This window comes from Anomalospiza imberbis, chromosome 21 (assembly GCF_031753505.1).
Source record: "Anomalospiza imberbis isolate Cuckoo-Finch-1a 21T00152 chromosome 21, ASM3175350v1, whole genome shotgun sequence".
In the NCBI taxonomy this organism is placed as follows: domain Eukaryota; kingdom Metazoa; phylum Chordata; class Aves; order Passeriformes; family Viduidae; genus Anomalospiza; species Anomalospiza imberbis.
The window spans coordinates 11,266,552-11,293,147 of record NC_089701.1 but is presented as its reverse complement, the minus strand read 5'-3'; the positions used below and the strand labels follow the sequence as shown (position 1 = coordinate 11,293,147).

The 26,596-nt window shown below is 45.5% G+C and overlaps 1 protein-coding gene across 1 annotated transcript; it reads left to right on the top strand.

Moving 5' to 3' along the window:
• The first annotated feature begins 1,903 nt into the window (after positions 1-1,903).
• Positions 1,904-25,061, top strand: DPP7 (dipeptidyl peptidase 7). Its single transcript, XM_068211695.1, has 13 exons — positions 1,904-2,025; positions 2,325-2,438; positions 7,037-7,176; positions 7,875-8,038; positions 13,103-13,238; positions 16,575-16,656; positions 18,389-18,555; positions 19,711-19,771; positions 21,576-21,694; positions 21,771-21,927; positions 22,239-22,303; positions 23,130-23,200; positions 24,272-25,061. Exons 1-13 carry the CDS (start codon positions 1,950-1,952, stop codon positions 24,411-24,413), a joined length of 1,494 nt encoding a protein of 497 aa, XP_068067796.1. The 5' UTR covers positions 1,904-1,949; the 3' UTR covers positions 24,414-25,061.
• Positions 25,062-26,596: the final 1,535 nt, after the last annotated feature.

The window sequence follows — 26,596 nt, the reverse complement described above, 5'->3', positions numbered from 1 at the left end:
GAGAGGGAGAGGGAGAGAGAGGGAGCGAGGGTTCCAGGTGAGGGTCCCAAGGGAAGGTCCAAGAGGGAGTCTGGTCCCTCGGGCACACCTTATCAGGGGGCTTCAAGGTGGGCTGGAACAGGACTTGGGCCAGTGGGGTCACAGATACCTGATACTTCAGGGGAGGGTCACAGGTGTGGGATGAACCATACATTGGGGGTGAGACAGAGCATTCCATTTGACCTTTGGACCTATCTGCAGGTAAAGGGCATTGTTTAATCAGAAGGGGGATTGCTTTCAACCTGGCTATACTATTGTTTTCTAGTTATTCAGTAGTCAAGGTTTGTTATTTCAAATCTAGTTCTCATCTCAATGTCTGTATTTTCCAAATCTTTTGCCAGGCAATCATATTTATAAGGTTTTCCTATTTCATCTTCCCCAACACTTGCGTATTACATATGCTAATGATATTAATGATTTCTGAGAAGTAATTTGTATCACCACTCCAATCCCAAGGAATGTAATGAATATGATTGAAATTTAGCCATATATTGTGCTGTGTAAAGTGCCGAGTGTGTTAGGAGGAGCAATCCCTCATGTACCCAGCCCCAAATAAAGCAAATACCCACCTCACTGGGTCAGTCTCTGAGGTGACTCTTAGCTCAGCGTTGGAGCAAATCAAAACAAGAGACCTGTCCCATAGTGTTCTCCTGGGCTACACCAATTCTGCAACCCTGAAGAAATCCAGCTGTTACTTGAAGGCACGGCCTCACCTTCCTCTAATTCAGCTGCCCCTGCCTTCCCTCCTGGGGCAGGCACAGGCCTCTGCATGGACTCTCTTGTGAGCCAGACCCAAAGACCACTCCCTCAGAAAATTAATTCAACAGAAGAAAAGCATACCTCCTTCTCAGCTGGCTCAGCTCCCCAGTCCTGCTTTTTATGCAACGGCATGAACCTGTGCTTGGGAGGGACCACAACAAACACCTGATTGGGGAGGAGATGCCTCCTTCTCCTAGCTCTGACCTAAGTGTACATAGGATGGAGTGGCCAGGTAACCTTTACCAGAGGTGCAAATTACAGCACTAGCTTCCCACATCTGCTACCTTTTGTGAAAAATGTGTATTTTATGATTGGCTTTTCGCAAATATTAAAATGAATATTATATGTGTAATGTTAGAAAGTTATGCTGTATTAATTCTCTTAAGTAGCATGTTAAATATAGTTTTAGGTTATAACATAATGTTAAAATAGAAACTATGCAATGTAAGTTATTTTTTATTAGCTCAAGAAAGAGATGAGATAATCAAGAAACTCTTTGCACAGAGATTACAGTGACAGGCCACATAAAGAGTTACTGCCTCCTTATCAGAAAAGACAAACATTCTCCACCTTCTCTCCGTCTTTATGGAACCACCAGGATTAAGGGGAAGAAGTTGACAAAAACCACAAAAATTCTTAATTTGCAAGGAATTTATGCATCATGTATGAGGTATATGAATATGCAACAGGCTATTGCTTTTAAGGGTTATTCCTTTGTTCACAAGGCATGTTTTTGGCAGCTCAGTGCCCAAAAAACATCCGGACGTCCGTAATGCTTTGCTTTTTGTTGTCTCGTCGTATCATAATCCTCATTGTCCAATTTTTTATTACTCTAATTTTATTAGTATTTTTATAGCTTATTCGTAATAAACTTTTAAGATTTTAAAGAAGCAAGTGATTGGCGTTTTTCACCCTTTTAACCTCTGCACTACGCAGTGCAGCGGCCCCCTCCACCCCCAGTAGAGTCGGGAGGCGACGGCCCGGCCCTGCCCGCTGAGAAGTGGAGCCGCCATTACGGACCCGCGGCAGGGGTGGCGCTCGCGTGGTCACGTGAAGGGACGCTGGGTCTGCTCGTGGTCCCCAAGCGGGGGGTCACGTGACCGGTGTCTCTGCGGACGTGCTCGCTGTGCGGTGCGGGCGGAGCGGCTGCTATGGAGTCGCTGCTGCTGCTCCCGCTGCTGTTCCCGCTCCTGCCCCCGCCGCTGCCGTCCGCCCACGCCGCTCCCGGTGGGTGTTTCGGGTGTTCCTGCCTGTCCCCCTTGCTCCTCGGGCCGGATCCCTCTGCCTGACCTCCTCCTTCCTCGGCTAGAGCCCCGGCCCTCCCATGGACGGGACCCTCAACTAGCTTTTCCAGGCCCTGGGCAGGACTCCGAACTAGCCTCGCTGGGCCGGAGCCCTCAGCCAGCCTGGGGAGCACCGGGAGGGCGCTCCGAGCTCCCCGGGTCCCGGTTCCCAGGCTGGGTTGTGCCGTACCGGGTGCCAGCGCCTGTTGTCGGTTTCCCCTGTGCTGATGATGCCCCCTCCAGCTGCCCGGGCCGTGTGGCCCAGCCTGGAGGAGCGGATCTTTCCGCAGGTGCGGGACCACTTCAGCTTCGAGACCTGCGGCAACGAGACCTTCCCGCAGCGGTACCTGGTGTCGGGTAGGTCCCGTGGGTGCTGTGACTTCGGGCTGGATTCCTTTCTGCTTAAGCTTTAACTGCCTCTGTTCCGAGGTAAAGTAGGAGCTAGAGCACTGGGTAGCCAAGGGCCAGCCCTGTACGAGCCAAGCATTCCCCAGCATTGTGTATATCCTCCTCTCCTTTTCCTTTTCATCCACTTTTTACAAAGACATGTACTTCTAGAACAAGGAGGCCTGGCTTTAAATTGAGAGTAGGCTTAGACTGCACATCGGGAAGGAATTCTTCCCTGTAAGAGAGTGGGGAGGCCCTGGCACAGGTTATGCAGAGGAGCTGTGGCTGCCCCATCCCTAGAAGTGTCCAAGGCCAGGTTGGACAGGGTTTGGAGCACCCTGGGGTAGTGGAAGGTGTCCTTGCCCACAGCAGAGGGGTGGAAGTAGATGGAACTTTAAGGTCCTTTCCAGCACCAACCAGTCTGGAATTCACTCCTTGCCTTCTGTTCTTGCTGTGTGGTGCAGAGTTGATTGTGGGGACAGCCTCTCTGGAGCAAGAGTAGCCTAGAAGCGGGAGCTATGTTAGGCTTGCACCGGAGCTGGCTCTTTGTGTGTGTCTTCAGTTGATGCCAGCATCTCTTACAAGTGCATGTAATTCAGTGTTCTGAATGCATCAAGAAAATGAGATAGCAACTGAAATGTTTCACTCTGTATCAATCATTTTCAGTAGTAAAGGTAACTCCTCTTGGTTCAGTGGTTTGCATTATTTAAAATTGTGCAACTGTACATAGCTTAATCCATGCAAAAAAATGAGCACTGCCAGCTGTGTCTTACTTTTGTGTCACTGACAGTAAAAGAGAAAAGGCCTTTTTAAACAGCATGTGACTAAAAATAGAGCAATTTCCATAACCAGTGTCACATGTTTTTCAACCCTGCCTATACAGAGGAATTGGGGAGCAATTTGCAGGGAGAGCGCAAAGGTGGACTTGGGAATAGCAACACTCATGAGCACTGCCCAGCTTGGTGCCCACCTGCTGCATTGGGGTTTTCAGATGCTGCAGCTCACCTTCACATTGCCTGTTGCTCTGCAGCTTGTTCAGCACTTGTGCCAAGTTGTGTGTTTCACCAGGCATGAATTCATTAATTTAGTTCAACCCAAAGATATGGACACACTAGTGAATTTTGAGAGCATACCCAAGGCTGCGATTTCACTAATTAGGTGGTCCTTTCTGAACAGAATTTTGGGATTACATGGTTTAAAGCACTGTGCAACTTCTGTTTGTTTTCTTTTAAAGTGTTATGTTTTATCTGTGAGTCCTGGGCAGAACTGAATAATATTTGTGAGGAGCAAAATATTAACAGTGTAGTTCTGCTGGTTTATAGAGAGTTTCTTACTCAAAATTCCTGTAATTCCATTTCTCTCTACTGTTTTTTGTGCAATGAGACTTTTCAGATTATCAGCAAGAAAATAAAAACTAATTTCACAACAGGAAATCTGATACTCTTGAGTTTAGCTAGCAATTCCCCAGGATTTCAATCTAAAAATAGATACCTTTCTAATGAGCCCATCTGGTTTGGTTTTGGCTCCTGTGATGGTTGTTTACTCCAGGAGCCATTAAGCCGTATGAGAAGAGCCAGAGGAAAGAGAACACTGAGCACTCTGGTTACCTACCCAGTAGCCAAAGCAAATGTATCATAGTCAGTTGGCCTCTTTGTTAATTAAGAGGAGCAGTTTCACTAATGAGAGGTTTCAAATCCCATTTCAAACTAAATCTGGCTTTGTCAATTCTGTGCTGAGAATTCCAAGAATTATATTTGGGCCTCTCTGTTCATGGAAACAGCTTCATGTGACAGCAACATCCATGGGACAGCTGCTGTGCAGGGTCTCTCTTTGGATGATGTGTCGAAATCGGCACTTAACTGACGGTCTGAGGTTTGTCATTGAAGGAAACTATTTATTAGCCCTTTTAATTACTGTGCAGTTTATGACTAATCTAAAATCAAATGTTTGTTAAAGTCAGCAAGCATTAGAGCAACTGTTTGCTGGATAAGCCAGTGTTAGCATCACAGCTCAGCTTGTCCTGCTAGACTCAATTTGCCTTCAGTTATAAAGTGATCTGAGGATGAAGCACATCATCTTCCTATATCTTCATATACATGTACACACACAGACACATATGCATGTGTGTTACATATTGTCTTTGCTGTTAAGGAAGGCAGGAGCCTCCCCTGAACTGGAAAATATAAACCCCCTCTCTTCAAATTGTCACAATTTGGAAATTAAGAGGGCTCTCAGGCAAAGGTATGGGAGGAGGAATAACAGTTCTTTATTAGGGAAGAAAATAAAAATAAAATAAACTGTGCAGTAATACAAAACAACACTGACAGAGTCAGAATACAGCCTGACACCCTGTTGGTCAGGGTGTTGGTAGCAGTACAGTTGAAATGGTGGCTGCAGTCGTCCTGGAGTGGCAGATGTGGTTCTGTTGAAGCAGTGAACTTGTAGAAGGATGTAGTCTTCCTCTGAAAAATCCAGTGGAGAAGACAGCTGGTCCTCTGGGAATCCAGTGGAAAAGCCTCCCTGTGGTCTTCTATAGCTCTGATTATATCCAGGTAAAAATGCTTGGCTCCTCCCTCTGGGTGTAGCTTCTCACAATGGGATGTTAGAATTTTATCAGTCATGGTGTGGCATTCACTGGCCCATTAATAGCAGATGTCTCCCCAGAAGGAGGATTGGTAATGCAAGAGATAAAGAAAACTGCCCGATTAACAGAAGATAACTGCCCCATCAGATAGGAATAGAAGTCACCCCCCATTTCTAACCTAAGACACATATATAACATATATCAGCATATCCTGGGCTCCTCCTCACAGCGTGGGCAGCAGGTGTGGGGGGGGATTCTGTCCCTCTGCTCAGGTGGGACCCCACTGGTAGAACTGCCTCCAGGCCCAGGGACCACAGTACAAGAAGGGTGTGGAGCTGCTGGAGTGAGTCCAGAGGAAGCCCCAGCAATGATCTGAGAGCTGGTGTAGCAGAGTATCTCACCCTCTCCCAAGAGCTTATCTGTTGTTTTTTAGCCAGTCAGGTATCTCAAACAGGACAAGCTGTGTTATTGTGAAGTTTTTTGGGCCCATGGGTTAATACTGGTCTGGTATTTCCCAATGGTAAGATACCTTACCATTGACATGAGATCTGACAAGATAAGCTGGATTTTGACTGACTGATAGCCGTTCACTTTACAACTATAAAAGCCACCCCAAACTTTCACAAAGCAAAAATCTGCTAAAAATATATATTTTCTGGAAATGTGTGGAGTTTCTCCCATGAGCAGGTACATCTGCTTCATGGTTACTCCCCAGGGGTTGAGTGAAGGAATCTCTCTATGTTATAGCCATTTCAGTAGTAAATTACATTTGACTCCTAATCAATACTATTTCTTTTGCCAGTTTTAATATAGATACCTTGGTATAGTGCACTGTTCTATGGTTTACTGTTATTGACTAGTAGTTCTTTAGTTTTATACTGTGGAGTGAATAGGTCTGGTTATGATCTTTTGTCTGTTATCTCTTGTCTGTTTAATAAATAATTCATTTTTATAAGTAGATCTGATTTGCTTAGAACTGTGAGCCGGAGTGATTCCTTAAATTTGAAATGTTGCCAAAATTTGAGGCTAAGGCGAGACTTGTCTGAAGCTTTCCCTCGTATCGTGACAGCTGGAACCCCTCTTCTCTGGAGATAGGTTGGGAGAGGGGGTTTGTTCAGCCTGGAGAAGAAAAGTCTCTGGGCAAACCTTATTGTGGCCTTCCAGTACTTAAAGAATGTTTGTGAAAAACAGGGGGAGTAGCTTTTTACCAAAGCCAGTAGTTATAGGACAAGGGCCAATGGGTTGAAGTTGACAGATGGTGAATTTGGATTGGTTGTAAACAGAAGACGCTCTTTCCTGTGGGAGTGGTGAGGCCCTGGCACAAGTTGCCCAGAGAAGCTGTGGCTGCTCCATCCCTGGAAGTGTTCAAGGCCAGATTGCACAGGGTTTAGAGCAGCCTGGTCTAGTTGGAGGTGTCTCTGCTTGTGGCAGGGGGCTTGAACTGGATGGTCTTTGATGGTCCCCCCCCAACTCAAAGCATCCTATGATATGTAATTTACAACTTTATACATCACAGCAGGAGTATCAGAAAGAGGCAGGCAATTCCCTTATGTCAGTTTTGTGGGAAAATTTAGCTATGCAAATGTTTTGGAGTGAGTTGGGCTAAAACGGGTATATAAATGGGAAATTGCTCTTTTGGGGGGCAGCTGTCTGCAAAGGACTTATAGAACTTGAGAATTTAGGTATTTTTCAGGCAGACGTGAAATTTTCAGGCCATGTAGTGATTTTATGGAAGCTCTTATTTACCCCCACCCAAATGAGAGATTTCTGGAGCCTTGCCTTTCTAACACCTTTGTGTCCCAGATCAGGTCTCAGGAATCAGCCTGTTCATGGAGTTCTTCCTTGTTAAGCTCCTGCCCAAAACAAAAAAATTGACTCATTTAATGCACATATTCTTCGTTGTGTTTTTGGGAGTATTATGTGGGTTTTGTGGGTTTGGGTTTTTGTATTTTAATTTTTATTTTCTTTCTTTCAATTGCCTCAGCAAAGTTCTGGAAGAAAGGATTTGGACCCATCTTTTTCTATACTGGCAATGAAGGCAACATCTGGACTTTTGCTCAGAACTCTGACTTCATATTTGAATTAGCAGAGGAACAGCAAGCACTTGTCATTTTTGCTGAACATGTGAGTATTTTAGTCATTATGCATCCTTTAGAGTCCAGTTCTGTTCAGTGTTACCAGATTCAGCTTTCTGCAGGTCTGGAATAGCGGTACCATTTCTTGCCACGGACCTGAGTCAGACCAATAAGCTTTCTCCCTATGACAGCAGATCATCTTTCCGTAATCATGGCTTTGGAGTAATTTTTTACTATGCCTTCCAGCCCTCCAGGATGCAGACTGCTGTTTCAGTACAGCCTATGCCTTGAATTATTTGCTTTTGTAAGTAGTTTCTACAGGCCTTAAACTCCATGTTGGAGTAGAGAGATACTTTGTTTGGATAATATTTAATCTCTCTAACCTGCAAAGTCCCAAGCCAACCTTTCCCACACTCCTCTATTAAATTTACTACCTATCATTTTAGGCATGAAGAGATTATCCTGTTCCCTTTTGTAGCTGGGAACTTCAGGAGAGATACATGTGCTGAGAACCCACTTGGCGCCCACTGAAGCAGCTATCATGTCCTGGCCATCCACTCCATGATCTGTCCTGCAAGTGTCTGTGTATCAGATGCAGGAGACAAGGCACTTCCTCAGTTATGGACAAGTTAGAGGACGTCTCATACTCTGTTATCTCTTCGTATTAGTGCACACTTAGCCCAGCACTATGGTGAAAGTAGAGAAGACCCAGACCAGCATTGCTACAGTGTATCTCTTTTGTTTCAGAGGTACTATGGGAAGTCTCTTCCCTTTGGACTTGAGTCAACACAATTGAAGAAAACTGCTCTGCTCACCGTGGAACAAGCCCTTGCTGACTACGCAGTGCTCATTACTGAGCTTAAGCAGCAGTTTGGTGCTGCAGACTGCCCGGTCATCGCTTTCGGAGGCAGGTAAGTGTTGCGTGGACTCCTTCCTTTCTCTGCATCCTTTTCCAGCCAAAGTTATGCTGCTGTAGGTCTCTTTTGCTCTCAAGAAAGTTCTCAATGCAGAGCTTTAGGCTATCCTTTTGAGAGCAGATATGCCTGTGCCTCAGCTCCCATGAGCTCATCACCTGGTCCCACTCTTCTTTCCCATCAGGAATTAGTTTCCATTTGTGGTTGCTTTGGAGAAGCACCCCTGACTGGATGTTTCTTTGATATCTGAATCATCCAGAGCTGCAGAAAAAAAAAAAAAAAAACTCAGAAAGGGTAAAGGGAAAATAGCAGCCTTCCCAGTCATAAGCAATGGGATGGTGTGCCAAAACCTGAGGAAGCAAGCACTAATGGGGTCCCTCAGTCTGCTTTCACGAGGTGTTGGCTACAATGAACCTTGCCTGAAATGTTTCTACACTAACGCATACGGCATAAGGAACAAAAAAGCTTTGGCCCAAGCCCAGAGATTTGGCACCACAGTTCTTAAAGGAGCAGAATTGGAAAGATACCCTTCTTGATCTACTGCTTGTCAACAGAGAGGATTTTGTGAGCAAAGTGGGGATTGGCAGTTCTGGCCACTAACCATGATGCCATCGAGTTTAAAATCCCTTTTGACAGGAGGAAAAGTGCCAGCAAAACCTCAACTCTGGCCATGAAGAGAGACTTCAGGCTGCTCAGGGAATTACTGAGTAAAGTCCCCTGGGAAAAGGTTTTTGTAGGTGATGGGGTTCCATCTGTGTTGATTACCTTTTAAATATCACCTGTTAAGGGCAAAGGAGTAACAATTCCCAAATGCTGAAAGTCAAGCAGGTGAGGCAGAAGGACAGCTTGGCTGAACAAGGATCTTCTCTTGGAAATAAGATGAAAAAGGAGGTTGTATGCCCAATGGAAGCAAGGTCAGGTGACATGAGAAGAATACAGAGATACTGCTCCCCACTACAGGGAGAAAATTCATGTGATTAAAGCTTAACTGGAGTTGAAACTGCCAATACTGGAGAATGATAAAAAGAGTTTTTTAAGTACATTAATAGTGAAAGGAATGTAGAAATAACATTGGCCTGTTCCAGGATGAGGATGGTCACCTCACAAACAGGGACAGAAACAAGGCAGAGGTGTTTATTGCATTCTTTGCCTATGTCTTCACCATGGTTGACAGACCAAAGGGGCCCCAGTGCCTTCAGCTGGAGGACCATGTATGCAAGAATAATCAGCTCCCTGTTGACCCTGAACATGTGCAGGATCTGCTGCTCCATCTGATTCCCTACAAATCTATGGGGCCTGTTGGGATTCATCCAAGAATCCTCAAAGAGCTGCTGATGTTATTGCAAAACCTGTCTTGATTTTTGAGCAGTCTTGGGAATCCAGAGAAGTCCCAGCTGACTGGAAGCTGGCAAACATTGTCCCAATTTTCAAGAAGGGCAGGAAGGAGGACCCTGCAAACTACAGGCCTGCCAGTTTCACTTCAGTGCTGGTAAAATCTGGGAAGATCATGGCAAATATTATTCTGGGAGATATTAAAAAACCACCTGGAGGGCAATGCAGTCATTGGTTGCAGCTAGGTTCAGGAGGGGAAAGTCATGCATGTTGAACCTGATTTCTTTCTATGATGGGGTAACCCACCTGATTGATCTAGGAGAGCCAGTAAATGTCATTATTTTGGACTTGAGCAAACATTTGATGCTATCTGTCCCAAATATTTTTCTGGGCAAAATGTCCAGCATATGATGGATGAGCAACTGGCTCACTGATTGGCACAAAGAGTTACAGTGTCTGGGGTAACACCAGGCTGGTGTCCAGTCACTAGTGGGATTCTGCAGGGCTCCATCCTCAGCCCTCATCTCTTCTACATCTTTATTAACGACCTTGATGCAGGACTTGAAGGAATACTAAGTCAGTTTGCCAATGACTCTTGGGGTTCTGTGGTCAAGATGACCCTGAGATCATAAAAAGTCTTTTCCTCCCAGCCCCGCAGCCAAAGAAGAAGTCCAGATGTGTCGGTTTTGCTTCTCAAGGTTGTTTATTTTCTCTTATCTATAACATTCTTTCTCTGACCTGCAAAGCTCTGTCTAGCAGATCACATCGTGGCATTCTGTCTGCCCTCTAGGGTGGTGTTTACATTTTACACTATGAACTACGTGCACTTTATTTACAATTAATTTCCAATACCTATCACCTATGTTAGTGTGTCTCTACTCTAAACCAATAAAAAGTGTCACCATCACAGTGAAAGATGGAGGACAAGAAGAAGGAGAAGAAGGACAAGACACCCCCAAATTCTTCCATCTTGCCTCCTGAACCCTGTTCTAAAAAACCCCAAAATTCTACTTTTTCACCCTGTGTTACATTAACTCAAACTCTTGTGACCTGTAAATCTTCACACAAAGTTGGCAGGTTTTGCCACAGGCTAAAATCGAAGCCACAGGTGTTTTTGACTTTGTGCCAAGGTCTCTGAGCCCCCTGCCAGGGTCTCGAGACAGCAAGGGCAGCCAGAGGGATGTCCTGGGTTCCCACAAATGACTTGAAGGAATGCTAAGTCAGTTTGCCAACAACACTAAACTGGGAAGAGCCGTTCGCTCCCTTGAAGGCAGGGAGGCCCTGCAGAGAGACCTTAGTAAGTCAGAGAGATGGACAATCACCAACTGTATGAAGTTTCCCAATGGCAAGTGCTTGGTTTTTCACCTAGGATGGGACAACACTGGCTGTGTGTATGGAGTGGGGAATGAGAGGCTGGAGAGCAGATGTGGGCAGGGACCTGGGGGTCCAATAGCATATTGGATGCGAGTCAATAGTGCCCTGGCAGCCAGGAGGGCCAACCGTGTCCTAGGGGGCATCAGGCACAGCATCACTGGCTGGGTCAGGGTGGCAGTTATCCCACTGTGCTCTGCACTGGGGTGGCATCACCTTATTTAGAGTACCACAATGTAAAAAATACACTAAGCTATTATAGAGTGTCCAAAGGAGGGCCATGAAGATGGGGAAGGGTCTGAAGGGGAGGCCTTATGAGGAGTGACTAAGATCACTTGGCTGTTCAGCCTGGAGGAGACTGAGGGAAAACCTCACTGCCCTCTTCAGTATCCCACGGAGGGATAGCACTGATCTCTTTCACTCATGACCAGTGACAGGACTCAAGGAAACAGCATGAATCTGTGTCAAGGGAGGTTTAGATTGGATATCAAGAAAATGTTTTTCACTCAGAGAGTGGTTGCGCACTGGAACAGGCCCCCAGGGAAGTGGTCATACACCAAGCCTGTTTGAGTTCAAGAGTGTGGACAACACTCCCAGGCACAGGATGGGATACTTGGAGTGTCCTGCATAGGCCAGGAGTTGGGCTCAATGATCATGATGGGTCTCTTTCAGCTCAGCATATTCTATAACTGTATGAAAATGAGAAATTCTTCCTGAAGGATCAGAACATTTTACATTGGAAACACAAGCAAATAATAATTGGTAAAATATTCTTTTTAGGGGCCACACAGCTTTTTATTAAACACAGCCTCTTTAACAGCATCCAGCCATTTTCATTGTAGGCCTTTTCATAATTCTACTGTGCTGCTCTTTGGTTCCTTGCAGCAGTCCTTTCTCAGAGTGCTCACTGTGTTACAACTGAGTGGATGTCCTTGTTTCTTGATGGATCTCCTCTCTTGTAGTAGAGAGATGCTTCCCTCCAAAAGTCTTCCAGAAGTACAGGGCTTTGAATTCAATTGCAGTGAGCTAAAAAGCATTTGGCATGATAGTTATCATTAAGCCTTCAGCTGGTTGCAGTGTGGTGACTGAACTGTTGATCTCACGGAGATTTATACTGTGACTATCAGGACAGTAGCTAGAATAGGAAGGCCCAGAAGCTGTCCTGGGATGGGAATATGGGAGAGGGATTCAGCAAAACCTCCTAGCTGGCTGCATGTTAGACTGCAGCTCTCTGTGTGTAATTGAGGGCTCAGTCTGCAGCAGCCCTGAACACACTAGACCCTAATGAAGAACACTGAAATACGGCAGTGCTGGAGAAGCACAGCATTTCCCGGGTGAGAAAAAAAAACTTCTGGTGCTTATAATTGTGCCATATTAATCTGAAATTACTTGCAGCAGGTTTCAGGTAATGCCTGTCTCCAGGACCAGGGCTAGAGAAATGCAAATTGCTTTACACATGGGTGTTGGGGGAATGGTATTTACTGAACCACTTGAGGTGGTGCTGAGGGAGATTGAGTGCTTTTAAGCTTGGAGGTAGACCAGGTTTAATCTGTGTTTTGGGGATGTCATTTACCACCCCCAATGGCCTCAGAGGAACTCTGCAACCATCAGCAAATTAATGACTGCTGTCATCTTGGGTCTATCTTGCAGCTTTTGATCCATGTGTAGATTGTGGCCCTGGCACTGAAGCTACCAAGGTAGCTTTGACTTTTCTTGTTGCATTTGTTAACTTTTCCCCTTCCCTGTATCTGTGCTGATCAGCTATGCAGCTGTTATTTGGGGTGTCCAGGGAGGATAGCCTCCACTTTCCAGGCGTCAAGAGGGCTGCCTGTTCTGCCATGTTCATGGACACCCTTTGCCAAAACCCTGGCAAAGTTTTGACTAGTTCTAACTAGTTGTTATCATTCTGTATGCAAAATGTACAGTGTGTCTTCTCTCTTTGAACAGTGAGTGCTTCACTCAAACCCTGGTTTGCTCTGCTGTGAAGCTATCAGGACATGCTCAGGATGGTGCAAAGTTAAATACTGAGGCCGGATTTACATTTGTCTACAGAAGCAAACTGAGCTGCTGTGTTCCCACCAGAGCTGATGTGAACATTTGGGGAAAGGCCAGTAAGAGCACTATGTGCTGCTCATTGGCCATAACTGGATCAACATGAGGATGAGGCACAAAGCATCACTGGTATCCATGAGCATCATGCATATCACAGAGTATGTGTGAAAACATGAGGCATCACAGATACCCATGAGCTTATTGTTGCCTTGGTTTAAGTGAGCCTGTAAATGTTGGCCTGAACTTCTGAGTTATTATAGTAGAAGTTGTCTGTTAAAGGAAATAACTCTTGTCTCTCCTTGGTAGCTATGGAGGAATGCTGAGTGCTTACCTGAGGATGAAATACCCAAATGTCGTGGCTGGAGCATTAGCTGCCAGTGCTCCTCTGCTGTCTGTGGCTGGGCTTGGCGACCCCACCCAGTTCTTCAGAGATGTCACAGCAGTAAGTAGCATCTCTTTTCAGGAGCAGTATTTTCTTCGTTTAGGAATGCTGTTTCTTTTTTATTTTCCAGGTGTTTAAATAGATATCTGTCTTCACAGCATCACTGCTAAGCTGGGAGTGCAATTAAATGGCAACCTGAAAGGAAAAGCAGTAGCTGCAGGATGGCTGAGCACTGTCTCCACTGGGGCAGCTCAGGGTTCAAAGGTGCTGCTCCAAGAAGCCCAACTCCGTACCTTTAGTACCACTAAGAATTGACTTTCCCATTTCTAGTGGCTTGACTGTATTACAGCCTGAAAGATTTCCCTTGTGCCTGGCTGAACTCCTTTTGGATAATTTATTTTTCAAATTCTCTCCCAAAATGCTGTATTGGTACCAATGATTCACAGCGCCTCCTTAGTCCAAGGTGATTGTATTTCAGTGAAGAATTTGGAAATCTTCATTTCATAACTAAAAATGTGCAAGGTGTCTTGGGATCACTTAAACTAAAATTTAAATGTGGCTTTCGCAGTTTAAGGCTACGAAAAGTTGGTGTTAGAATTGACTTAGATTTATCTTATAAGGAAAGAAAGGTACTAGCTGGTTGTATTGAAATCTTGTGATGGTGTCTGTTCTGCCTCTTTTTTGACATGAATTTGAAGATCTGGGTGACACAGATGGCTTTGTATTAACTACTTTTGTTGTCCCTCAGTTGCGGCTGAAGTCTGTGCCTGGTGCAGAAGCCAATGAGCACACAGAGCTGAGACCTTTCATGCTTTTCTGCCCAGAATTATCGCTAGGCTATAGTTCAATGAAGATGGCACCTCTCTTTGGGGCATTTGCAGGCTTTTATACAAGTTACAACAAAGTAGTTGCACAGAACTTGTTCAGTGGTCAACTTAACCAGTGCTTTTCTGCACATGCTCCAGTCAGTGTCAGTTCACTATACCAGGGTGGTCTGACATTAGCATGAGATGTCTCAGGGGTGATTTTTACCTTGCTCTTAGTCTTAGGTTACCTTTGGGCTACCTTAGCATTCTTCTCCCCATCCCTCTGGTCTGGAGGTGGTTCATCTTTGTTGACACATTCTTCTATTACTTTGCTGTTACTCTCCACTTTAAGAACCACACTTGTGTATGTAACTTCTGGTCTCTTTGTTCTTATTTATATACATGAACAACTTGTTTCTGTGCAGACTTACACAACAGATAGCTTCACCAGTAAGTATAAAGACGAGATTGTTATATGAAAATAAACACATTTGAAACTCTTAAGTGCATAAAAGAATAATAGACATATTGTCTTAGTTACACATTTTCAAACAAAAAATGTAATACAATTTTGTGTGGAAAAATTAACAGTGCCAGAGGTTTATGTCCAAAAAGGAGACAGAATCCTGTAATTTTATTCTAATAAAGGGAGAGGCCATGAGGCATTTCCCAAGGGGTCTTTCAAGTGGTTGGGGGATGCAGCCCCCTTTCTATCCTAACTTCCCGGACTCATCACCCTCTTCTTTTGCCCATTGGCTGAGGTACTTGGAAGGTACAGATTTCCTGAATCACCTGCTCTATGTCCCCCTTTTCTGTGTGCCCCTCCTTTTTTTTCTTTTATATAGCAAAACACTATTCATAATTCTGTTAAGCCTTTGTTCTTTTTCTCTAAGTTCAGGAATTTAACATGACCTTGGCTGAGCAATGGTCCATGTCAATTAGCAACATTTTCTAGAACTGGTAGTTTCTTCTGTTACTTCCCTATCTATAAGTCCCTGGCCCTATCTACAAGCACATTTACAGTCTGTAAAGACACATTCATCTTATTCCTTTCAATTTAGTCAGCTAACAAGCCCTGCAGTGGGAATTCTTCCCTGGTTGAAGCTAATTTCCTTTCAGCATCCTTGTCTTGCTTCAGCTGTGAATATGCTGGGAGTCATTGCATACCCTCAAACTTAGGGTGTGAAAAAAACTTTCCAACTAATTTAAAAATGTTTTCATGTGAAAAAACTTTCCAACTAATTTAAAAATCTATTTTCTCTGCAGTAGTAAGGCAAGCTCTGGGCTGAGCTCTTATTAAGCACTACATGGTTTCAAAGTACTCCCTTCCATCTTCAGTGTGGAGGTTGCTCTCATTTGCAATTTATGCATCTGAAATCTGATTGTTCTTGCTGAGAACACCCATGAGAGCTATTAATCCCAATGAAGGCACATGGAATGACTGCAATTCCTCCTGCCTCTGCTAAGCTGAACTGTTTCTGGTCTGTAAGGCTCCTCATGCCGGGCAATGCTTGGCAGCAGCCCAGCAGTGCATAGAGGAGAGCTCAGCCATCACAGCAGCCAGAGCAGACCTGCTTGTGTGTCCCAGGCCAAACAGTCCCCACATGCCAGTTAGAGCCATTAGCAGGTGAAGATCAATAAGCACATCCAGAAGGATTTTTTGAACTCCTAAAGGGATGCTCAGGTAAACTGTGGAAAACTCCAATATTATTTATTTAAACATAATTATCAGTCAAATTTAGAATTAGGAAGAAAAGCAAGGTCCCAAATCTATTTTTTAGTTGAGGGTGGGTCTTTATAAGAAAAATGCCTAGCTAATGATTTGTGGTTACTTACCTTGCTCTAGCAGGGTAAAGAGACCTCAGAAGAACCCTAATAATTCTTCTTGTTACAAAACACTGGCTACCAGCAGATCCAATCTGCCTTACAACTTGAAAGAGGAGAAAGAGCTTGAGCTCCTAGGGCCTTCAATCACAGAAACAACTTGATCCACCATAACCAGCCACAGTTCTTCAAACCCAACTTAAAGTGCTTTTTCAGGATCAGTATTGGTTTTCCCAAGAAAAAGGACATGGTCATTTGGCAGACCACTAGCAGGCTTAAGAAGAAAAGCAGATCTTGGTCTTGTACACCCAATGCATAACTGACTTCTCATATGGCTCCTTCTCACAGACAAAGTACAGTTCCAAGGACTCTGCTCTGCGTTTAAAAACAACAAACCCCTTATGACCCTTGCAGCCTGCCCCCCTCTCTGAGACATGCTTCATATTCTCTTGCTGCTTCATGTTCAGCCTGATGCTCCATGAAGGGCAGACTGTTCTTTCTGACAGGTCATCCCAGCCAGACCTGGTGACACAGCTGCTGCTTGGCCTGAGCTGTCCAGAGTGTTGGCTTCTGCAGAGACATGCTGAGACTCTGAAGGACAAGGCAGAAGCACTGGTGTCACTGGTCATGGAAATGCAAATGAGGTGCTGACCAGCGGGCCAGTAACCCGTGTCATCTTCTGGTCTTTCTGGCAGTTCTTTCTGTTGCAGCCTCTTAAATATCTCCTGTGAGAAACTGTCATCTCATACCTTTTCTGTCCCTTCAGGATTTTCAGAAGTCCAGCCTAGGCTGTGTCACAGCTGTCCGTAGAGCCTTCCAGCAGATCAAGGACCTGTGCCTGAGTGGAGGTAAGAAGAGAGCCCTGCAGATGGCTCCCAAGGGCAGCCAGCATTCCCAGCCATGAAGGGAAAAAGTTGGTACAGCTTTACCTCAGCTAGTTGTTCAGATAAATCAGTGCAGATGCCCACATGGCTTCTTCTTTCTGCTTGTACAATTTTTTTTTTCTTTTATTAACAGTTTCAGTTAGCATTAAAATTGGTAACCAATGCTAAAACATAAGTAGCTCTGTGGAGCTTTGCACAGTGTTAATGAAACTATTTTTTCTGCACCAAAATGCAAAACCACTTGCAGGGGAAAACCACCTGTATAGTATTTACAGCTACTAAAGCCATGTTTCACCAGATACTTGTCCTCAATATCCACATCATGAACAGCTGTTCTGGTGGGTATGACAGCTGTGTGACTCAGCTCACTGGACAGATCTGAGAAATATGTGGAGGGCAGTGTAGGTCCTGAAGCAATCATCCAAGTCCCTTCCATCTTCAGTCTTGGACAGTTAGGACAGACTGGTTAAGACCTCTGCAATGGCTCCTAAGTAGGCTGGACCAGATGCCATGGGCTGTTGCAGCATCTCCTAGAAGCTGTGCGTGGTGTTGGGACAGATGTAGTGGCTTCTGGGTCTGTTGTTAGCCTTGGTCTTTCATGCTGTGTGTCAGGAGCTGTATGCCTCCCAGCTGCTGCTGGTCTTGGAACTGCCAGAGGAGCCCAGGGATCAAAACCTCATTTTAGTTTTGGCTCACAGCAGGAAGAATGTTATTGTTAACTAGTCAAGCTCTTCCAGCTCTGCCTGGGGCCGTGCTTCCTGCAGCTGGGGGTAAGGTGGTCATATTTAAGGCTTTGGCCCTCAAGTGTTTATCTGGAGTCAGGGCCCAGGCTGTGGGTTTCCAAGCAAAAGCAGCCATGCTCTAGTGGTCAGCTGTAGAACAGGATGGGGACAGGATCTGTGACTGCAAAATGTGGAGGATGAAAATGAAGGGAGCAGCTTTCTGCAGCAGAAAAGCAAAGGTGTATGGGTACATTTTGAAGGAACATCTTTAAAGATGTGTTTCCTGGCTCCAGCTGACCTCTGCATCCCACTGATATTTGAAGGTATGTCTTGAGATCTTGAGAATCCTTTATGAGGACTGTTCTCATCTGGCAGTTCTTACTGCAGATGCACCCTCCTCTCAGGAAGCTGTGTTGTTTTTTTTTTTTTTCTTTTCCCTGGGTGGGTGGTGGTGTTTGTTTTTTTGGGGTTGGGTTTTTTGTTTTAAATTTTTTTAGTTGTTTTTTTTCTTCCCTCTGCCAGTTTTTCCAGCTTTTGAATCTCACTGGGTCATATATGTTGTACCTTGCTCTGCTGCATGAGAGCTTGCCTGGGGAGCCTGCCTTGTGGGACACAGCAGCCCTGCCAGGGAAAGGAGCATGAGGCATGCTCCTGCAGGGAAAGGAGCTCATGCAGGCATGAGCAGGAGCAGCCATCAGGGCACTGCAAGGACAGGTTGTACCAAGCTGCTCTGCTCACTGTTTCAGCTGGGACCAGTTCTGTCCTGGCACGTGCTGATTCCTCCAGGTTCCCCAGGGAAGCTGTGCCTGAATGTTCTGTTCACGTGTGTAAATTTAGATGCAATGTGTCCTTTCCACTAAAAACCTCATCTTATGTTACAGCATCTTCTTACTCCTGACTGAAACAAGATGCTGAAGCTTGGTATTGCTTTCCTCTGTTTAAGTTTGTGTCTTTTTTTTTCCTTTCTTTTCCAGCCTATGATGAAATCAGCAGCAAAATGGCCACGTGCAATAAGATCTCTAACAAGGAGGATGTTTACCAGCTGTTTGGGTTTGCTAGAAATGCCTTCACCATGATGGCCATGATGGACTATCCATACAAAACTGACTTCATGGGTGACCTCCCTGCCAATCCAGTGAAGGTGAGGACATCGGTGTGAGTGGGTGACTGGAGCGTAGGACACTGTCCAGCAGACACCATTGGTGTTGGTCACAGGGTGACAGGTGTCACAGGGTGACAGGGTGTTGGTCACAGGGTAACCAGTAGTGGTGGATGTTGCAGCCCTTCCAGTCTGACAATAAATCTACACAATTGAAACTTCTCTGTGATGGTGACTGCTGTGACGTTTGCTGGAGTCACTCCTCTTCTGCTCTGCCTTTACTTTAGACACAAACACCTGTGCAAGCTTGTTGACTTCAGCTTTTAAATACTAAAAACTTGTAGCTTTAAAAAAATTAAAAAGTAGTTCTGTTGTAGCCCATCTCAACATGCTTTCAGAGAGGTATTTTTCTTGGTGGGTAGGGATGGAGATGTGAAAATCAGGCTCTTTTGAAAGTATTGCCCAGGAAGCTGACATACCTCAAGTATAGTGCAGAAAAAAGCCTGCTGCTATGGAAGCTGGGAAACGGGTGAACTTCCCAGAGAATCACAGATGGTGTGGGAAAAGGACCAAGTTCTCAGGGGTTTACAAAGACCTCTAAGACACCAGCTGCTTTTGAAAGGTACCAGCTTTGATCCCAGATCACCAGAGGCTGTTGCAATTCTTGGGGTTTTCTGGTGTATTGTCAAGCCCATGAGACTTCATTTGCCTCTGGCTTTGTGGCATTTAGGGTTCTAGTCCTACCTGGAGCACACTGTGCAAGAGGTCACACAGGTTCTGCTGCACTGGAACTCTGGACATGCTGCCCCTGGCTCCACGGGGCATCCAGTTTCCTTCCAGGGTCTGTTCGACGACCTCTAAAATGGAAATAATTATTCTGCACATTCCCCCCACTCCCTGAAAAGGGCATTGAAATATTCTGATTGTAGGAGGAACTGTTGTGTATCACTGTTGCTCCTCCACAACTCCCTAACTTGGTGAAGGAACTGTCAGCTCTTGTCCTGTCTCCTTGCTTCTATGTATTTTGTTGCTACAGGGGAGGAGGCAAAAAACTTCAAGACCTGTTGCATTAGGCCTTTGGAAAGCTACTGAACCATAAAATATGTAAATAATAATTTTAATGAATCTTCCAGCTTAGCCCTTTCACAAAGCAACTGGTAACTGTTCTGCCATTTGCCTGTAATGTGTCTTTCCCAGGTTGGCTGTGAACAAATTATTGCCCATAAAGACCCAATTGAAGGCTTGGCTGCTCTTGTTGGTGAGTTAATATTATCAGTTTGATCTTTTATGTACCACCACATGTTCTAGAAGCACCTATCAGTAGATCTGTCATGTTGCTGTGTCAGGGGAGTTGGTATGACTCTGATCTCCCTCTGGGACGTTTTGCCTCCTGTTGATTTTGTCTGTTGGGATGTCTCACAGTGGCCCATAGGTTCATTCTCACACCTTTCCCAGCTTATTCTTGTCATGTTTCTCAGGCATTGAAGCCCCATAGCCTGTTGTCTGTCCATGAGATGTGGACTTCTGAGATACTTAGTTCTTTTTTAGAAGTTTACCAATACTCTGACTCCAGAGTCACGGGCTCAGTGCACATTCACTAAAGGAAGTTTTCTGGTCTTCTTGTTGAGAACAAGTCCAGTGGTCTTAATCCAGGGCAAGGTAATCTTAAATACATCTTGTATACACACATATACATTTATCTCTGTGAGCACTTATTTTGTCAGCCAGCAGTGTTTGTAAGGGAATTATTACTAGAGATAGAATTCAAAGAACTTTTGAAGAGTTCCTAATAAAATCTCTCAAGTTGCTTATTAAAAATGAGTTCTACCTTGGTCATTACTCAGAAAAACAGGTTCTGAGTGGCACACACAAAAGAAAAAAAATTAAGGAATTCTTACAGATTTAATGCAATTTAGTATGACCGGGAGCTAATTTTTTTTTTCCAAATGATGTATGTGCCCCAAGTCAGAAATGTACCAATCCTTAATCACTGCTAAAGATACTTGGCTGGCAGCTAGAAGCTTTCTTAAAACACTAATGTCTTGGCAAACACTGTCAGATCTGAATACTGGATGTATTCACATGCTACTTCTTCTGTGAGGAAGAGTGGGAGTCTTGTTTCTTTGAGATGCCAAGGGTGGATTTCTTCCTCCCAGTTCCAGGGGAGCACCTCATGCCTCTCCCTGTCTCCCCAGCTGCATTCACTTGGTGGACTTTAATCATACAAGAGGAATGATCCACCAGAACTTTAGGCAGGAGACTAGCTTTCCTCCATACTTAACCCTCTGTGTCATACAGGAAAACATTTTCTACACGTGCTTCATCAGCCCACCTCCAGCCAGGTAGAGTGTAGTGCCATGGGCTGTGATGCTGAACTGCAACAGGTGATGGGAACAGTGTGAATGGGGACACTGATTGCTTCCAAGGCAATAATACTCCATATTCTTAATGTGAATCCATTCCTCTACCTGCAGAGAACCAGACCAGCACTTACCCGTCATATCATGTCTCAAGTGGTATTGCAGTCATGTCAGGTTTGCTTGGTTCATGATAAGGGAAACTAGTGTCCCAACATCTGTTTGATCATTATAGAGCTCAGGGTGCCAGAGTTTTGATCCACATTTAGCAATTAGAGCCTCAAAATAAATTGAATAAAATACCAGAACAGCATGGCTTGGAAGGAGTTTTCTTCTTGGGAAAACAGAGGAGTAAGCTGAGCAAGATGCCACAAGGACCTGTTCTACCTGGCATAGCTGAAGCCCTGCCTGCTATCCAGGCTTTTAACCCATTACAAAGGAAATTGTCTAAATGGGACAATATTGCATTGAATTGGGGGCAGTAAGAAAGTTTGTGTCATCTGAAGGAATTTGTCAGCCCCATGTACAAACTTTGCCATAAAGCTGGATTGTAACCTTGCACAGTTCCAAGCTCTGTGAGTTCTGTCCCATCCTTGCACACTCACACAGCCCTTGGCTTGGTTTTGGCCATGAAGTTCATGTGGGAGGTGGTGAGTGAGACAGCAGAGTTAGTGACTGGTTTTGTGCTGTGTTCCCACCTGGCAGGGGTGTTCTACAACTCCTCTGGCTTGGCACAGTGTTATAACGTATACCAGCTGTACCAGTCCTGTGCTGACCCCACAGGCTGTGGCATCGGCTCAGATGCAGAGGCTTGGGACTACCAGGTAAGGGCCCCCAACAGGTTTCAGCTGCTGTCCTGTCTATGCCCCTGCCCCATGACAGCTCTTGTGCTTCTCTTAGGTTTGCACTGAGATCAACTTAACGTTTAACAGTAACAATGTGACAGACATGTTCCCTGAGATGCCCTTCACAGAGGCTATGCGTGAGCAGTACTGTTGGAACAAGTGGCGTGTGAGGCCACGAGTACACTGGCTGCAGACAAACTTTTGGGGAGAAGGTGAGTTGTTCCGATTTCTTGTCCCTTTGTGTTACCCTGTAGCTGTTTCCCTCAGTCCAGTTGAGCCCCATGAGGACAGGCACAGCAGACTAATGAGTCCTGGCAGAAAGTCACAGCCTTGTGCTGACTTGAGCCAAACATACCTTTCTGTATCTCTTTGGTACAGAAGAGGAAAACAAAAAAAAAATACCAGTAATTTGTTCAATTATTTGATGTTTTCTGTTCTTGGCCATGTTTGCTGCAGTAGCCAAACATATTTGGATAACTGAGCAGGAAGAAGACCTCTGAATTACGAACTCTCTGAATTTCAGACCTGAAAAGTGCAAGCAACATCATTTTCTCAAATGGAGACTTGGACCCATGGGCTGGAGGTGGGGTAAGCATGTGCACTCCTGTACCCTGAGCACAGAGCAGCCTTTTTACAGATGGCATACTGCCCTCCCTCCCTTTCAGAGCAGCACTGGCAATTCAGTTTTAACCTGAGTTTCTGTAAGCAGCTGTTTCATGGTGAACCACTGGGGACTCTTGGGACACTAATGACGGACACATTGAGTAGTGTCCATCAGCCAGGAATACTGATGGAACAAATGTGGCTTCACTAGTGCAGACATGGCAGGACCTTCCTTACCCCACACCCAGGGTCTGAACCACAACCTGGTGTGTTTCTGTGTTCACACGTGGTCTCAGTGCTGCCAGCCATATGGTTCTGGCTCTCTCCAGTCCCAGCACACTTGGTGAGACCAGGTGGGTGCTATGAGCAGCAATGCAAACTAGGAGATGTTTTGGCTTAGATTCAACAAAACCTCAGAGTGCTGTCAGTGTCCAGTCTAAAATTTAAAAACCCAGGACTGGATTTTGTGTATCTTGAGCTCCTGATTGGATACAAAAGCTCAGTGTTTCAGACTGGCTTGGAATCCCAGGAGGAGCAGGCTGCTTAGGGTGCATGGGTCCAAAGGAGACCTAACTTCCAACTGCCTGTACTGCAATCAGCTGAAAGTGCCCACTTTGCGGAAAACATTCCCTTCCTTTGGGACAGGTGGTGTGGTTCATTCAGACTGTTAGCTGCAGATACCAGCCGTGCCAAGGATGTCTTCCCATGCTTTTCCTCAGTCTTGCCCAGATCATGTTCCAGTTTTCAGAACTCATGTTCAGTTCTTCCCAGTAACTTGGTGAGAATTGGTATTTGCTCCTTCTTCTCCCAGATAAACAGCAGCCTCAGCCCTTCACTGATTGCACTTACCATTAAAGGAGGCGCCCATCACCTTGATCTCCGGTAAGTCCTGAACTTTCCTTTGACTGGCAAAATCCTGATGCCCTGGGTATTTGATCTCAGCAAGCCACAGCCCAACTAACCAGGAGATACTTTAGAATCACAGAATCATAGAGTTGTTGAGGTTGGAAAAGATCTCTAAGATGGACCCAACATCACCACCATGTTTACCACTAAACCATGTCCTCAAGTGCCACATCCGCAAGTTTTTTGAATGCTTCCGGGGATGGTGAATTCAACGCTTCCTTGGGCAGTCTGTTCCAATACTTTACAACCCTTTCCATGAAAAAAAATTCCCTATTCTCCAGTCTAAAGATCTCCTGGTTCAACTTGAGGCTGTTTCCTCTCATCCTGTCCCTTGTTATCTGGGAGCAGAGCCTGACCCCCACCGGGCTGCAATCTCCTGTCAGGGAGTCGTAGAGAGCAAGATGGTCCCCCCGAGCCTCCTCTTCTCCAGGCTGAGCCCCCCCCAGCTCCCTCAGCTACTCTTGGTGCTCTAGACCTTTCCCCAGCTCTGTTCCCTTCCCCATACACGCTCCATCCCTTCCATGTCTTAATTGTCAAGAGAGACCTAAAATTGACTCAGGATTTGAAGTGTGGCCTCACCAGTGCCTAGCACAGGGCAAGTACCTAGAGAGGATGGGTACAAGGCTATTGCAGCCCAATGTGGAAGAGTGATCTTCTTCCCCAGCACAGGGCTCTTTCAGCCTCCAGGGATGCTGAGCTGTGCAGAACTTGACACTCAGCTCACCTACCATCATTAGATCATGTTCTTGCACAGGGGTTAGCACAAGTGTGAGACAGCCTGCAGCAATCAGTCACATGAAGTAGTCCAGTGCCATCTGGCATTAGCCATCTGCCTTTGGGCCTGGAGCAGAGGAGGCAGCAGCCAGCAAGGGCAAGCTTGGGGCTGCTGCCCACCTGTACTGGATGGAAATCAGACACTGCAATTTGCTTTCCAGGGCACAAATGTGAAGCACAAACCAGTCAGTCTCTGTTCTTAAAATCAGACTCTGCCTGTGCAGGAGGCAAATACCCACTGTCCAGTAACTGACACTGCTCTCCTTTCCCTAGGGGACACAACCCAGCTGACCCTCCATCTGTCAGAGAGGTGCGCAAGCTTGAAGCTGGGATCATCAGCAGCTGGGTGAAATCTGCAGGCATGGAGCGGGTGAAGGAGCAGCGCGCAGGAGCTGCAGCAGGCAGCCAGCCCTGAGCCCTTCCATCCCCACAGCCCCTGGGTGCAGCTGCCACAGGACACAGCAGTCTGCTGCACTGGTTCTACTAGGCTGGCTGGGACACTATTCTCTCCTCTGCCATGATGGTGGGAACTCCCTTTTCCCAAGTGTCCCACTTACACCTCATTGAGCATGAAAAGAAATGCAAAAGGCCAAATCACTGACAGAAGCCAAAACCACATTTTCTGGGCTCCATGCTTGCCTGCTCAGAATGAGCTGTTAAAAAGGGCAGCAATACGCAAAGCTTGCCCTGAACAGGATGGTTGCGTGAGGCACCTTAATGTTGAAAATAAATTATTTTTAGAGAAAAAGGAAATATTAGAGGGTTAGAAGAAAAGCAGAGGTATAATTATGACTGACACAGGGTCATGGTGAGCTCTACTAGTGACCAGTTATCTAAAACAGGCTGTCTTAGCCAGAGCTGTAGGTTGGGGCTGTTCTAGTTTTAACTTGTCAAAGAGATTCCAGTTGCTGAGATAAAGATTTACACAAAGGAATCCTGCCATGCACTGCTGTCACTCAAGGGCTGTGTATTGGTGATCAGTAAAGCACACTTCCACTGAGGCATCTTCAGAGCTTTTTAAAATCAATTACAAGTATATTAGAGTCTGTGATATAAAAGTTTATTTAAGGGTGTGATATAATTTCATGGCTCGGTAGTATAACCAATGAAGATTAAAAAAAAGGTTCCTTCTCACCTTCCCAGGTCAATCTTTGTGCATGAACAGGTGCTACTACACTAACTGAGCACCAATAATTACTAGCATAACTGCGGAAATACTAATTCCTGGTAACTGGCCGTCTCAGTTGATTTTACTTTACAGTGATGAGTGAGTGAAGAGGTTTCCTGAATCCCCAAAGGTTTTCACTGTTTGTGCAGCACAGTCACAGTGGTGCTTGGTGTCATTGTCTGCACTGCTGGGCCCTCTCTGGTCACAGCAGGACTGGTTCCCAGAGCCATTGCTGGTGTTTCACAATATTTGGGTGCTGAGATCTGTTCAATCCACCTCTGCCCTGTTCTTAACAAAAGACCAAAGCTTCTGGTCCCTCCAGCCAGGGATGCTGAGGAGAGCAGGAACAGATGGATCCGCTGATCAGCTATTTCAGATACGTGTAAAAGAAGGACAACTTGGAAGACCGAATTAATCAAACTCCAGTCCCTACATAAGTTGCGCTAAGACTGCCAGTGGCACCACATCCTCGACCTGAATCCTCTCTGTTCATGCTGATGAAAACCTCCATGGGTCCTGCTTAGAGCTGCCACTGTTCTCTTTGTTCCTGCTCAAGTCAGGCTTTGGCTTTACTGCTGCTATATCAATCCTTACTGAAGTGGTCATCCTCTGTTGGGCTCAGAGCCCACAACTTTTCTGAATTCAGATTTGCTATACCCCAGCCATTATTCAGGATTAACACATTAGGGAAAAAAAGGAGAGAGCAAGGATTGCATCCTGCTTTTATTTCCCTTGAAACAGTACCCTTCACACCTGTAAGCAGGTACCCAGTGATCATCAGCCTAGCAATGTAGGAACACAGCCAGGTTCAGGGGCAAGTGTTTCAGGAAGTCACTGCAAGCCATCCCAGCCACCAGGGTGGGGTTTGTGCTTTGAAGAGAAAGGAGGCCTGGGTGTCTGCTGACCTTCCAGAAGGACAAGTTTTTTAATCCCCTTCTCTTGGACTATACTGAGCCCTTTTTTTCCTCTTACAGATAGTTCTTATTCCCAAGGAATACACATAGTTTGACTGATACATAAGGATAAACTAAAAGCTTTCAGACACTATGGCAAAGAGATAATACACATGGGCATCCGGCACACATGAGCAACACCATAAAAGAAATCATGGCACAAGTCTGAAACCAGTGTCGCCAACATCCATAATGTTTTGAATCCTTTGGCAAGCAAGCATGGGAGGTAAAAAGAAAACCCTCTTGTGTAGTGCTGTCTGAGCTGAAGGGAAGAGCCCCAAAGCACCACTCTTGAGCATCATGGGAATGCTGCTCCTGCTTGAACTTCAGGGCCACACAAAGAAAATGGCATATAAGCAGTGAGTGACCCAGACCAGACCATGGGTGTAGGCCCTGTGCTTAAGGCCTGCAACAGTGAGGTTGCTGAACAAAGTCTCATTAGTTCTATCATCATTTACAGACACAATGAGTGCAGCC

Coding starts and splice junctions, on each gene's coding strand:
- DPP7 (XM_068211695.1), top strand. CDS start 1,950: ATGGAGTCGCTGCTGCTGCTCCCGCTGCTGTTCCCGCTCCTGCCCCCG. Junction 13,239..16,574: donor TCTTCAGAGATGTCACAGCA/GTAAGTAGCATC, acceptor CTGTCCCTTCAG/GATTTTCAGAAGTCCAGCCT. Junction 18,556..19,710: donor TCCCTGCCAATCCAGTGAAG/GTGAGGACATCG, acceptor TGTCTTTCCCAG/GTTGGCTGTGAACAAATTAT.